General features: G+C 43.4%; 1 protein-coding gene across 3 annotated transcripts in view; it reads right to left on the reverse strand.

Annotated features, from left to right (window-relative positions):
- The window catches only part of FCHO2 (FCH and mu domain containing endocytic adaptor 2), a 103,144-nt gene that overhangs the window by 59,617 nt on the left and 30,831 nt on the right, over positions 1-12,696 (reverse strand). For 2 of the 3 annotated variants that reach the window (XM_040986179.1, XM_040986180.1), the window contains 5 exons: positions 10,434-10,575; positions 10,191-10,343; positions 4,842-4,946; positions 1,832-1,930; positions 989-1,085 (listed from right to left, as the gene is read on the reverse strand). In XM_040986179.1, the coding sequence (XP_040842113.1) occupies positions 989-1,085; positions 1,832-1,930; positions 4,842-4,946; positions 10,191-10,343; positions 10,434-10,575 (596 nt within the window). The remainder of the gene's footprint in view (positions 1-988; positions 1,086-1,831; positions 1,931-4,841; positions 4,947-10,190; positions 10,344-10,433; positions 10,576-12,696) is intronic. The other variant, XM_040986181.1, reaches the window with a different exon arrangement.

The following is a 12,696-nucleotide window of genomic DNA, read 5'->3' on the forward strand; positions in this document are numbered from 1 at the left end:
TCGAGAAGCCTGGCCAGCACGGGTATGCTGAAGGAAGAAGCTGCTGTTTAGTCAGCACGTCACAGCGCAGCTACCAGAGGGGGAATTCTGCTTCCTGTCATTGCTTCACAAAAATAAGAACACCAAGATTCCTGTATCCACTTGCTATGGACACATCCTCAGTTCCTAGTATGGTCTCTAGCATATTCTGTTAACACTTAATAAAACTCGAGAAACAGTTATGGAACGCATGCTTGAACGAGAAAGGATGTTCCTAGATTTGACGGGAAGTTTTGTGGGGACCATAATGCTCTATCAGCTCCTATCCGCTTCCTGTTTCCAGTCCGCCTCTCCTTTACTAACATGGTCTTCTGGAGATACGCATTTGCCCAGTGCTCGGGCTGCCTGTGCTGCTTAGCAGGTGCCTGGCTTCTTCCCTTTAAAGGCAGAGTTAGGAGAAACAAAGGAGGGCCTGGGTGGATGTCCAGTTTCAGCGCTCGCTCCACTTCCTGCAGCAGACCTGGGAGACGGGAACAGTGGGGCCAGGGCTTGGCTCCCTCCGTCGGGAGAGACGGGGACCGAGTTCCTGGCTGCAGGCTGGGCACCCGAGCCCAACCCGGCCACGGCAGCATTCAGGGAGTGACCCAGCAAACTGGGATGCTCTCTTCTCCCTTTCTCTGTCACTCTGTCTCTCAAATACATAAATATTTTTAAAATGTAGCTAACCCTACTTTCAAAAATCTAAACAAACTGTAATAGAGAAGACTATAACAACCACTTCAAATAATGCTAAAGTATTAACAACTACTAATGCAAAAACGAAAGTCTTAATTTCTCATATCATGAGACGCATACATAGAAAAACCTCAAACTTTTTAGGCATATTCTGTCTTTAGGTTTGGGCTCCATTTTACATTTTGGAAATATCAGTTCAGACCCAACACAGAGTTACAGTTAACACTGTCCTACACACATGAACACACAGGCACCTTAGAGTTTATCATCTTACCAGGTCTTTCCTTCCCAGTGCCTTTTGACTCAGCAAATTTCTGTATCAAGCTTTCAATTGTAGTGTTAGCCATGTTATTTATAAATTCTTCATGGACCTAATAAAATGAGATAAAGATCATTTTTTTTCTTTTACCATATTCATAGTTATTTCAAGTAAAACTTCCACAGAACAATTAAAAGTATTACACTGAAATAAATATTGTTGACCCAAGGGCCCTGGAGAACTTTCCTTCACCAACCTACTCTGTTACAAACTTGGAGTTAGTAAAATCTGCATGGGTCAGCCACCACTTATGTTAACTAGCTGCTTAAACACAGCCTCATGTTCACTTGAAAGTCAAGACTGCTTCCTGTCCCTACCCCTGCCCATTGTAGACATAATTCCTACAAGTTTTATTCATTACAGGCAATGAAATAATTTTACATTTGTAGTAATAAATAACGACAGACTTCGCCTTTCTGTACTGTAGAATTTCAATGCACTTCAAACCATCTTTACCGAATTTTTATGTTTGTGACATTTCTAAATACAAGCTTTATAACTTACTGTAGTTGCTAAAGAGAAAAAACTTAAAAGATAAACTTAGAACTTAGTAACTTCAGAATTTTAACCTAAGGAAAACCAAACATAGCTAGTTACAAAAATTTATCAGAAATTACTTTTGTGGCCAATCAAAACTCCCATTTATTTTGTATTTGACATATGGAAATAAATATCCTCAATATGAAGTAGTTTAGTATCATACATGTTTTGGACAGAGTGATAAAAGATCTTTTTAAGACGCACATGTGAACAATATTCTCATAAAGTAGTTCAATACTAGGTAAACTGAAAACATACCTGGCCTATTTGCAAATGAATTTCCTTTATAGCATTAGACAAGGAGCCTATAATTTCCTTTATATGAATAAGATGAGTTTCTTCAATATCTTGAAATTTCTAGGTAGAAAATTCAAAAAGTTAAATATATATGATACAGTCTCCATTTAGACACCATTTGATATCTACACACTATTCTACATGTGTCTCTGTGTGTGTAAGTGTGTGTGTACAGGTGTCTGTTTATGTTCTGAAATCAAAACCAAAAGTGCTTCTAGGAATCATCTCAATGCAGATAAATTTGGCAAGTTACCACTATTACATAACCTTTAACAATTCTCTAGACAAGTGTTAGTAGAGCTGCAACACAAAAAAAAGTAATTTTTTTCCCTAGGCAAACATCAGCTTTTTCAGAGTTTGAAAATACCACAAGTCAACAGAATCACAGGAAGCAGGAAGCGGAGACGAGGAGTGTTGCAACGCCAGCTGCCCAAGCAACAACTAGTGCAGTTCTGAAGACTTCATAACCTAGTAGTCCAGACTCTCAAAATGTCTCTAGTTCTTGAAATGTCAGTACATGACCTCCTGAGAAGGCCTTCTAGAGAAACTCAGGAAAGTTCCTCCGTCTGTCTCAGCAGTTCTCAACCCAATGTGAGGACGCAGCTGATGAGCCCGGGGATGCAGCCACAGGACACACACATTCCCCAACACCGGACGGGGAATGCAAGCGCTAAGAAGATGGTGTTTGGGAAAAGTTCCCAAGTTACTCTGACATTTATCCACAGTCGGGAAACAAACAGCAGCACTGGCTTCACAGTGAGCATATTAAAATCTCGAAATACTGATACAGCGAGACTCCTTCCACTTTGTTTAACACGAAACAGGGCTCAGGAAATGCTGAAGTCCCCATTTTCGAGCAAAACACATTTCTCGGGTCTGATTACCCAATCACTTGAAAGGGAAGGAAGGAAGGAAGGAACTGAATGAGTTGTTATTTTTCTCTGGTTAGCTTATCACATTAAGTTCCCTCACTCCGTATTTAATGTTCGAATTTCTTTAGTACCAAATGAAGTGATCAAAAATTATTAAGACAAATGACATCTACAATTGTGCAAAAGTTATGAGCTTTGAAAAAATCAATAAGGTGAAATTACCATTTGGCAGTAATATAACAATCCAAATACATCAACCAGTGTTATTCCTAAGAAATGGCAGAGTTAAAACAGAGTGCCTGCCACCGATAATCCCATCAAGTCAACGACACCATCGATTCTTTCAGGATCCCAAATTATTTCAAGAATTGAGCACTTAGAGGTGTGTTGTGGCATGACAAGTTAAGCCACTGCCTGAGACGCAACAGACCAACGTGAGCCAAGTTAAGTCCTGGCTGCTCTACTCTGACCCAGCAAATGGTCCTACAAAAGAACAGAACATGACCCTACCACCCAAAGTGGGAACCTGGGATGGAGCTCCCAGCTGCTGCTTTGGCCTGGCCCATGCTGAGCATCTGGAGGATGACCCAGCAGACAGAACATCTATTTGTCTATTTCTGTCTAACTGCAACTCTGCCTTTAAAGTAAATAAACAGATCTTGTAAAAAGTTTTTCAAGAACATACAGTAAAAGCAATTCTATAGTTCAAATTGTAAATGGGTTCCAACTGAAATTTCATCAATAAACATATTTTTTCACAGACCAGCAGAACTACATGTCCGAAAGTCTGGCCACACAGCCATCAATGTCAAGTGAAGGTCACCTATCTTCAAGGAAAGCGGTCCTCACCCTGAGTCAGCCATTCTGAATAAGGATGCTGTCACTGTGCAGGAATGCACACGAATCCCCACAAGGCACCCATCTTAAACTCGTCCTTAACAAGGTTTCTAAGAACACCGAGTCAGGTGTAATTCATCACAGATCTGTGGAAGACTGACACGTTTATGTTTTTGTTATCTGTCTTCCCCTACTGAACTACACTCTAGAAAAGCAGGCCTTTTAAAATGGTCCCCAGCACTCAGTTTTCCCCACTAGCACAAGCAAATTTTAAAATACACACACACATTTTTTATTCCTTACCCTCTGAATAAACCTTACCATGTTTTAAAAATAAAAAAAAAATAAATAATAAAATCCACCCACTGCACTAACAACCTGCACTAGCTTCATTTAGCAACATCCTAATTTTCTTCAGGTTACCTTTTAAATATATATATATATATATTTGTTTTACTTGAAAGTCAGTTTCAGAGAGACAGAGAGCTCTTCCATCTGCTGGTTCACTTCCCCAGTGGTTGCAATGATCAGAGCTGGGTTGATCCGAAGCCTGGAGCCAGAGGCTTCCTCAGGATTCCAAAGTCAGCAGGAATCCAAAGTCTAGGGCCATCCTCAGCTGCTTTCCCAGGACATAAGCAGGGATTTGGATGGCAAGTGCAGCAGCTGGGACAAGAATCAGTGCCCATATGGGCTGCTAGTACCACAGATAGAGGATTAACTTGCTATGCTACCATGCCGCCCCACCTTAGGTATCTATAGACAGCCCCTTCTGAGTTACCTGGACAATTCCTGCCAACATTACTACATTACTCCATGTTGGTTTCAATTTCCCAAACAAGATGCCTGTTCTTCCGATAGCATCATTTATAACACTATGAATGTACATTCAAAATTTTCTAACTGTAAAAAATTTATAACAGAAATATTATTAGAAAAGTACACGTAAGGGGATAGCGCCACAGCACAGGATGTTAAGCCACCAGCTGCGGTGCTGAAATCCTGTAGGACACCAGCTGAGGTCCTGCTGCTCCACCTGCCGTCCAGCTCCCTGCGAATGTGCCTGCTAAGTATGTGCAGTCCCTGCTACCCAGAGATGCACAACAAACTCCTGGCTTTGGGCTTCGGCCTGGCCCAGCCCCAGCCACGGCAGCAACCTGCAGAGTGAACCAGCAGATACGCAATACCTCTTTGTCACTCTGCCTGTCAAATAAATAATAAAGTATACAACAAATACAAAAAACAAAAGCTTTAAAAATACCAACCTGAGCAGTTTCTGTCATCTTCTGTTCAAAATCAGCTTTCGCTAATGCATATTTTTCCACGTAGAGTTTATAGGTATCTGTTGCTTTCTTAGACTTAACAGCTGCCTGCAACAAAAAGAACATCTTACATTGCGCACTGGCTATTCTTCCCTCCAATATAAGTTAATATAAAATAACTGAAATACATTTTATTGAAGATAACACACTTAAATATATGTCGTCACATCTGAATTAGTCTTACACTGTTTTTACAGTCAGATAATAACTCAGGAATCAAACACTGAGTCTCCCTTTACACAGAAGATCCTTTGAAGAGCTCAAATACTCTCTTTGCAACGCCATTACAGCGGCGCGGTGTTACTAAGGATATGCGACTGCACGGCGGGAAGGAATGCCCTAGCAATGTAGAATCCCGCGACAGCACTGCCACAGGACGTGCCCAACACGTCGCCTACGCACGCCAGCAAGGCTTTCCTCCCACACACAATGCATACATCACATTTCATGTCTGAGTCCACAAACTTCGTTCAAAAGTTAACACTGGCTTTCCTTGATGTTTCTTGGGTTCCATTATGCTCCAAAGTTGTGAACCTATTTTTAACCTATTTCGCAAGAACTAACCCTATCTTGCAAGATTTCTATTCTTTTAAAAAATGGCTACCATAATATTATAGTCCTAGTTTTCGCAAAGTTACTGAAGCAATCAGAACTTGTTAATAACATGCTAAATACTGGGCAATGAAGAACATGTAGGTAGGTGAGTTACACAGAAAACTGTTCCTCGAGGACTTTAAAATGAAGACCAATCGGTACACAAACATCAACTGGAATATTCTCATCAAAGACTGGCCAATGTGCACACAGGAAGATGGGGGGCAGTGTTGGCACAAAGAGCACAGAGAAGACCAAAGACAAGCTGTAAGAGTTCACATAAAGATCTCCATTTTCTCAACGAGGCTAAGAGATGTCTGTCCTGAACAATGCACACCTAAGTATTACCGGGAATGAGACAGGCTCAAACCCCGGTGTGGAGGACGCGAAGGCAATGACTGCATGAGCAAAGACACGGCGGGGAGCCAGTGAGGGACGGGCGAGCCGCAAAACAATCTGCACAGACCAACCGGCATCAATACGTATTTTCCTTCAATGGCAATCAGAGCTCTATCAAAAAGAACTGGAATTAGAAAACCAGATTTACCCCGAGTTTCAGAACGGCGAGAGAGAAGGTCCTGGAGCCAGGGCACCACCGTACAGCAGTAAAAGCTGCTGCCTGAGGCTCCGACATCCCGTTTGGGCACAGGTTCAAGTTTTGGCTGTTCCACTTCTGATCCAGCTCCCTGCTCATGTGCCTGGGAAGGCAACAAGCGAGCCCAGGTGCATGGGCTCCTGTCACCCACATGGGAGACCTAGAGGAAGCTATTCTTTGGGCCCGGTGCAGTAGCTTTGTGGCTAAAGTCCTTGCCTTGCACGCACTGGGATCCCATATGGGCACTTGTTCTAATCCCAGCTGCCCCGCTTCCCCTCCGGCTATCTGCCTGTGGCCCGGGAAAGCAGTCAAGACAATCCAAGGCCTTGGGACCCTGTGCCCATGTGGGAGACCCAGAAGAGGCTCAGGGCTCTTGGCTTCGAAAAGGCTCAGCTCCTGCCGTTGCAGTGACTTGGGGACTGAATCATTGAACAGAAGATCTTCCTCTCTGCTTCTCCTCTTCTATCTGACTTTGCAATAAAAATAAATAAATCTTAAAAAAAAAAAAACCCTATTTTTTCAAAATAATGTAGTGATGTAGTCCTACTGGTGGCCTCTTCCTTGTTCATCATGCCAACACATAAGTTTTCTCTATTAATAAATTACTGCTTGGGCCGGCGCCGTGACCTAGCTGCTATTCTGTATGTCAGCTGTTCATAAAGATATGATCATTACTTTAAATATCTGCAACAACAAAAAATATATAAAAATGAAAACAAAACCCAAATGCTAGCAACTGTGCCTATACTCCTGAAAGTTACTGTTTCCAGGGCTCTTTCTACAGGCTTTATCCTGCAGGTTTCACTCAGTAAGATCTCTCTCTCAACCTCTCAGTCAGCCCTCTCCAACCTCTCACTCTGCAGTATTTAAAAAAAAAAAAAAAGTTTAACTTCAAAGAGTTACAGAGACTGAGACAGGTCTCCTGTCTGCTAGCTCACTCCCCAAATGCTTCTAATGATTAGAGCTGGGCTGGGCTGGCCTGGCCAGGAGCCAGCAACTTGTTCTGGGTCTCCCACGCCGGCACAGGGGCCCAGGCACCTGGCCACCTCTGCTGCTTTCCCAGGCCATTAGCAAGCAGCTGGATCGGAAGCGAACAGCTGGGATTGGAACCAGTGCCCACGTGGGATGCCTACCCCGCGGGCAGAGGATCTCATGTTCCACTATCTGACGGTATGTTTTGGCTTTCCAAGGGGGAAGAAATGTTTCTTGAAGGCAGGAAGTCGGCTAGCACTAAAATATTTACTCACCGTTGCAGAATTATGAAATTTGATAAACCACAAAATATTTGAGTGAATCATTTGAATGCAAGAATCTATTTGAAGGCTTATAGCTAAAATAAACTGGTAAACTAAATTTTTATTAACTGAAAGTATCAACTATTTCACTACAGTGTTTATTTCCCAAGTAAACACACACGCCATCTCATGGACAGTCACAAAGGGTGGCGGCCCAGAGGAGCAGCACGCCTGCTAGGAGACCTGCACCTCTGGAACACGGGGCTAGGCAGCACATCACAGGAGCATCTCGGAGAGGAGGAAACCCTGCGGCGGCATTTCTGCTCTCTGTGCTCCAGGCGCCACAGCTCTCCTCAGCTGCTCTCTGTTCCGTAACAGTCTCATCACCAATTCTGTTCATTTAGCTCATCGTATACACCTGTTCATTGCAACTGATCAGAAATTATTTTACTACCTTTAGCTTAAAGATTAGGCTGACTCTAATTCGACACTGTAAACAGACATGTTTCTTCCAGGGTTTTCTCTCTCAGAAGTCAGTAACATTTCAATTCTCTATCTGGGAGCATACTGAGTAATAATACTGAGTAACAATCCGTGCCCTTTTAATTTCCGGCTTAAACGTTTACATCAGTGCCCCTCTTCATGAGATCATCTTAAGAAAACCACACAGCATCTTAGAAAGCACTGGCAAATCCAACAAAAAAGCACTCACTAATAAATTTTAGGAAAAAAAATTTCCTTGGGGTCCACGCTGTGGCACAGCACATTAAACTGCCACCTGTGGAGCAGGCATTGCGCAGCTCAGGTTTGAGTCCAGTTCCTCCATTTCCAATCCAGCTCCCTGTGAATGTACGTGGAAAAAGCCTCAAGACGGCCAGCCACCTGAGCCCTGCACCCAGGGGGACCTGAAGAAACTCCTGGCTCCTGGCTTCAGCCCAGCCCAAATGCTGCAGCCATGAAAGAAACAAATCCATTCTCTCTGTCTCTCCAGCCCCCTTCCTCTGCGTAATTTGGCCTTTCAATGAAAATAAAATATATCTCTAAAAGAAAGTTTAGCTTTATAAGACTTATGTAAAAATCTTATTTGAAATGAAGAAATGGACAAACACAGAAAAACAGACACAGAGAACTTCGCACCCCTAGTTCACTGTCCCAACGCTCACCAACAGGCTAGCTGAGGCCAGGCAGCAGCCAGGAGTCTGGAGCTCAAGCCAAGTTGCCCAAGTGGGTGGACTGGGGCCATCACCAACTGCCTCCCAGGCTGTGCATTAGCTAAAAGACAGGCCAGCAGGAAGGCTGGCACTAAGACCAGGCTCTCTGCTATGAGAGCTCAGAAATCAGCATCTGCTGCTTCCCAGGCCACTAGCAGGAATAAATCTGAAGCAGAGTAGCAACCCAGGCACAGACATGGGATGCAGACACGTCTTGCCATGTGGAAACATCAGGCCCAGCTACAGGCCTGCCTAGTTTGCCTTGGATATGGGCAAGTGTCACATCGCTGTGAGAAGCGCAGCTAACAGCTGGCTGGCATTCTGGGCCTGGTTAATGCCAGATTTGTGTTAACAGTGCACCAGCACAGTTGCCTTTCATTGTTGTTGTTGTTAAGATACATGGGGAACACCACACAGCAGGGCAGGGGACACTGGGCCGGCACCTGCTGTCCAGCCGCCAGGCATGCCATACTGAGGGCGCGGCGGAGCTCTGCACATTGCCCAGGGAAGGGGATATGGGGACATATTAGAGTCCAGGCTGCGGAGGGCACGTCCGACACGTGAGCAATGACTTTGGGGGCTTCCACAAATTGGACCACTGCTTTCACAGGGAGGCAGGGGACCACAGACAGGATGGCTTAGATACTTGGGTCAGGACAAGGTACACACGCACGTGGGAGACCTGGGTTGGGCTAAGTAGCATCGCCCACTGCCCACTGGCACACACAAAAGCTGGGGCTGGGGAGCATGTCTGGCAGGACCATAAGACTTGCCCATAAGTGTCAGAGCAAGAGGTGGACCATGTCAGGCCGGGCTGCAACATGACAATGCAAGAGAATCAGATCCTGGGGGCAATCCTATAGGCACATGTTTATATCCCAGCTGCTCCACTTCCCATCCTGCTCCCTGCCTGTTGCCTGGGAAAGCAGTCGAGGACGGCCCAAAGCCTTGGGACCCTGCACCCCTGTGGGAGACCCAGAAGAAGCTCCTGGCTCCTGGCTTTGGATTGGCTCAGCTTTGGCTGTTATAGACACTTGGGGAGTGAACCAGCACACAGACGATCTTTCTCTCTGTATCTCCTCCTCCTCTCAGCATGTCTGTCTTTCCAATAAAATAAATAAATAAATAAATAAAGCTTGAAAGAAGTGTTACCCCCTGGGTTGATGTTGGGTGACCATTCCCCTCCTCGGGTCCTGGGATGATTGGGAGGCTAGTAGGGCTTCTCCCCTTATCCCCTTGTCTCCCCGCACCCTCCAGAAATAGGAAAAAGAAATAGAAAGTCTGAGGAAGAGGGAGACAATTAAAAAAAAAAATACAAAGTTTGGAAACAATGATCACACCCACTTTTCCCTAAACCTGGATCTTCCCCACCCTGATCAATGATGTAAACACCATCTAAAATAATTTTAAAAGAAAGAAAAAGTGTCACTATAAAGAACAAAGAGACAAAAGAGAAAAGCGTCATTGACATATAAAACAGTATTTTTCATGTGTTTGCCAATGTATCAACCACAGCAATCACATCTTACAAACAGACTTAGTGTGTTAGCTTGGCAATCCTCCCCTAAGACTAGAACATTCTTCAGTGAAGCCCTAAGGCAGCCTGGTACAACAAAGCGTTGTGAAGGCACACAGGGATCAATGCACTTAGGATTACCTTTTCTATTTCTCTTTGCGTAGCTCCTTCCTTTTTCAACCGCTCCTGTTCCACACACTTGGCATTGTAATTTTCCTTGGATTTCTGCAGGGCCTGAGTTATGCTCTGAATGGTCTGGACAGCTTCCAGAGTTCCTGCAACTTCTTCTTTAGTCTGTTTGGTATGAGATGATTCATCAAAAAGACTGAACCGTGACATTGTCAGTAACTCAGTAACCAATGGCTTAACAAGGAGAAATGTTACCTTCTTATGAGATTTGACCTGCTCTTCCCCATACTTCTGAACTTCCTTTATTAATTCTTGTAATTTTCTAACAAGGTCCAAGTGACAATTTGCTAATTTTTCCGTAGATGTTTTGAACACGTCCCACACTGGTGCAAATGTTCTAAAGGAAAGAAAAAAAAATCAGTAACTTGCACAAAGAAAAAAGTACTTAAGGTTCTAAGTTGGAATTAATGGAAACATAATGTTACATTCAGCAATTTTAGGTAAAACAGTATATTAAACAAATAAATAATAAATGACACAACTGATAGGTTATTCTAAAATATTTTTAGGCTTCAGATAAAATGGGATAATTATTAAGAATGAACTTATTCTTCAATTAGTGAAATCTGTATACTCTGAATCATGAAAACATAATTCTCTAACATTGCCTTCCAGACGACTGCTAGGCCAATGCTTGCCAAGCCCCCTGTGGTGAGGACCAGGTTTGTTCCCCAGCCCACTGTATACTGATATTTTATAAAAATGAAAACCATCAGAGAAGTAAAATTTACAAAGGACATACCAACAGAATGGCTAATTGCATATCACAGGCCTTGTCAGCCTCTTCTTACTTAATTTTACTGTAGCATTAAAGTTGATTTGGCTTCTTACAAAATAAGGCTTTCTATCATCATCTCATATTAAAAACTATCAAATTTCAATCTAAAACTATTTAGCATTCCATTTAAAATACTTCAACAAAAATAGTTCTCTAAATTTAATCATACAATTTTTTTTTAAGATTTATTTTTAATTGGAAGGGCAGATACAGAGAAGGAGGGACAGAAGCATCCTCTGTCTGCTGGCTCACTCCCCAAGTGGCCGTAATGACCAGAGCTGAGCCCATCTGAAGCCAGGAGCTGCAATTTCTTCCAGGCCTCCCACACAGGTGCAGGGTCCCAAGGCTTTGGGCCATCCCCAACTGCTTTCCCAGGCCACAGGCAGGGAGCTGGATGGGAAGTAGAGCAGCTGGGACAAGAACCAGTGCCCATATGGGATCCTGGTGGATGCAAAAGGAGGACTTTAGCCATGAGGCACCGCACTGGGCCCAGTGTTCATTTTTTTTTTCTTAATTTTATGATACAGTTCCATAGGCTCCAATTCAACACCTTGGTAAACTATACAATAAGCAAAGCATTAATATTTAAAAGTATTTCATGATCTTGAGATGATGTTAACAAATAATGTCAACTGGTATCTATGAAAAGTACACATTACAAGTACAGAAATGCTGCAACGTCACTCCAGAAGACATTGAACTGAAATCAAGCCCTGCGCCTTCTACTTCCCACACGGTCACCAACACAGAATTCCCTATACTAACACCAAGGTCAACTGGCCAGAGTTATTCATCGCTTTCTGTTCATTGTTAAAGCTGCTAATCGCTCCCCAGCTCCTCTACCACGGTCTTTCAAAAAGAAACTGTGTTTGAAAAGAGTTTCATCAACTTATACCTCTACTAATAGGAGGGTTTCAGAAAAAGAAGGAAGAAGGAAGATGGAAAGAGGGAAGATAAAGCAATATACACCCATAAAGTACCCATTTTCATCACTTTCTGAGATCACAGAGTCACATGCGAATGATAAAGAATGTGGACCTTCTTCACTAAAAAAAGCCAATCAACACCCAACTATTCAACCTGTAACAGACAGCCCGGATCCATCGGAGTCTCAGACACACAGACAAACCTCTCTGTGCGTCATGCAAAAGCCTCAGCATCCTCTTTCTCACGTGTTTAGATGAGATTAGGTTTTCCTTTCCAGAGTTCTTATGGTTCAGATTATAAGATTTTTCTGATATAGCTGCTATGGCCTTGAGCACATCTCATATTTTACATATCCTTGTCATGAATTTTGTTTTCTAAGAACACATTTCTTCACCAGAAAATTTTAAAAGATTTAACACATAAAATCATATCAATATGAAATAATTTCAGGGCCCACATGGTAGCCTAGTGCCTAATCTCCTCTCGCCTCACACACACGGGGATCCCATATGGGTGCCGATTTGTATCCCAGCTGCTCCATTTCCCATCCAGCTCCCTGCTTGTGACCTGGGAAAGCAGTGGAGGACAGCCCAAAGCCTGGGACCCTGCACCTGTGTGGGAAATTCAGAAGAAGCTCCTGGCTCCTGGCTTCAGATGGGCTCAGCTACGGTCATTGTGACCACTTGGGCAGTGAACTAGAGGGTGGAAGATCTTCCTGTCTCTCTCTCCTATGGAAGATCTTCCTGTCTCTCT

Source organism: Ochotona curzoniae, unplaced genomic scaffold (genome assembly GCF_017591425.1).
Source record: "Ochotona curzoniae isolate NIBS_2020 unplaced genomic scaffold, NIBS_Ocur_1.0 contig_4501, whole genome shotgun sequence".
NCBI lineage: Eukaryota > Metazoa > Chordata > Mammalia > Lagomorpha > Ochotonidae > Ochotona > Ochotona curzoniae.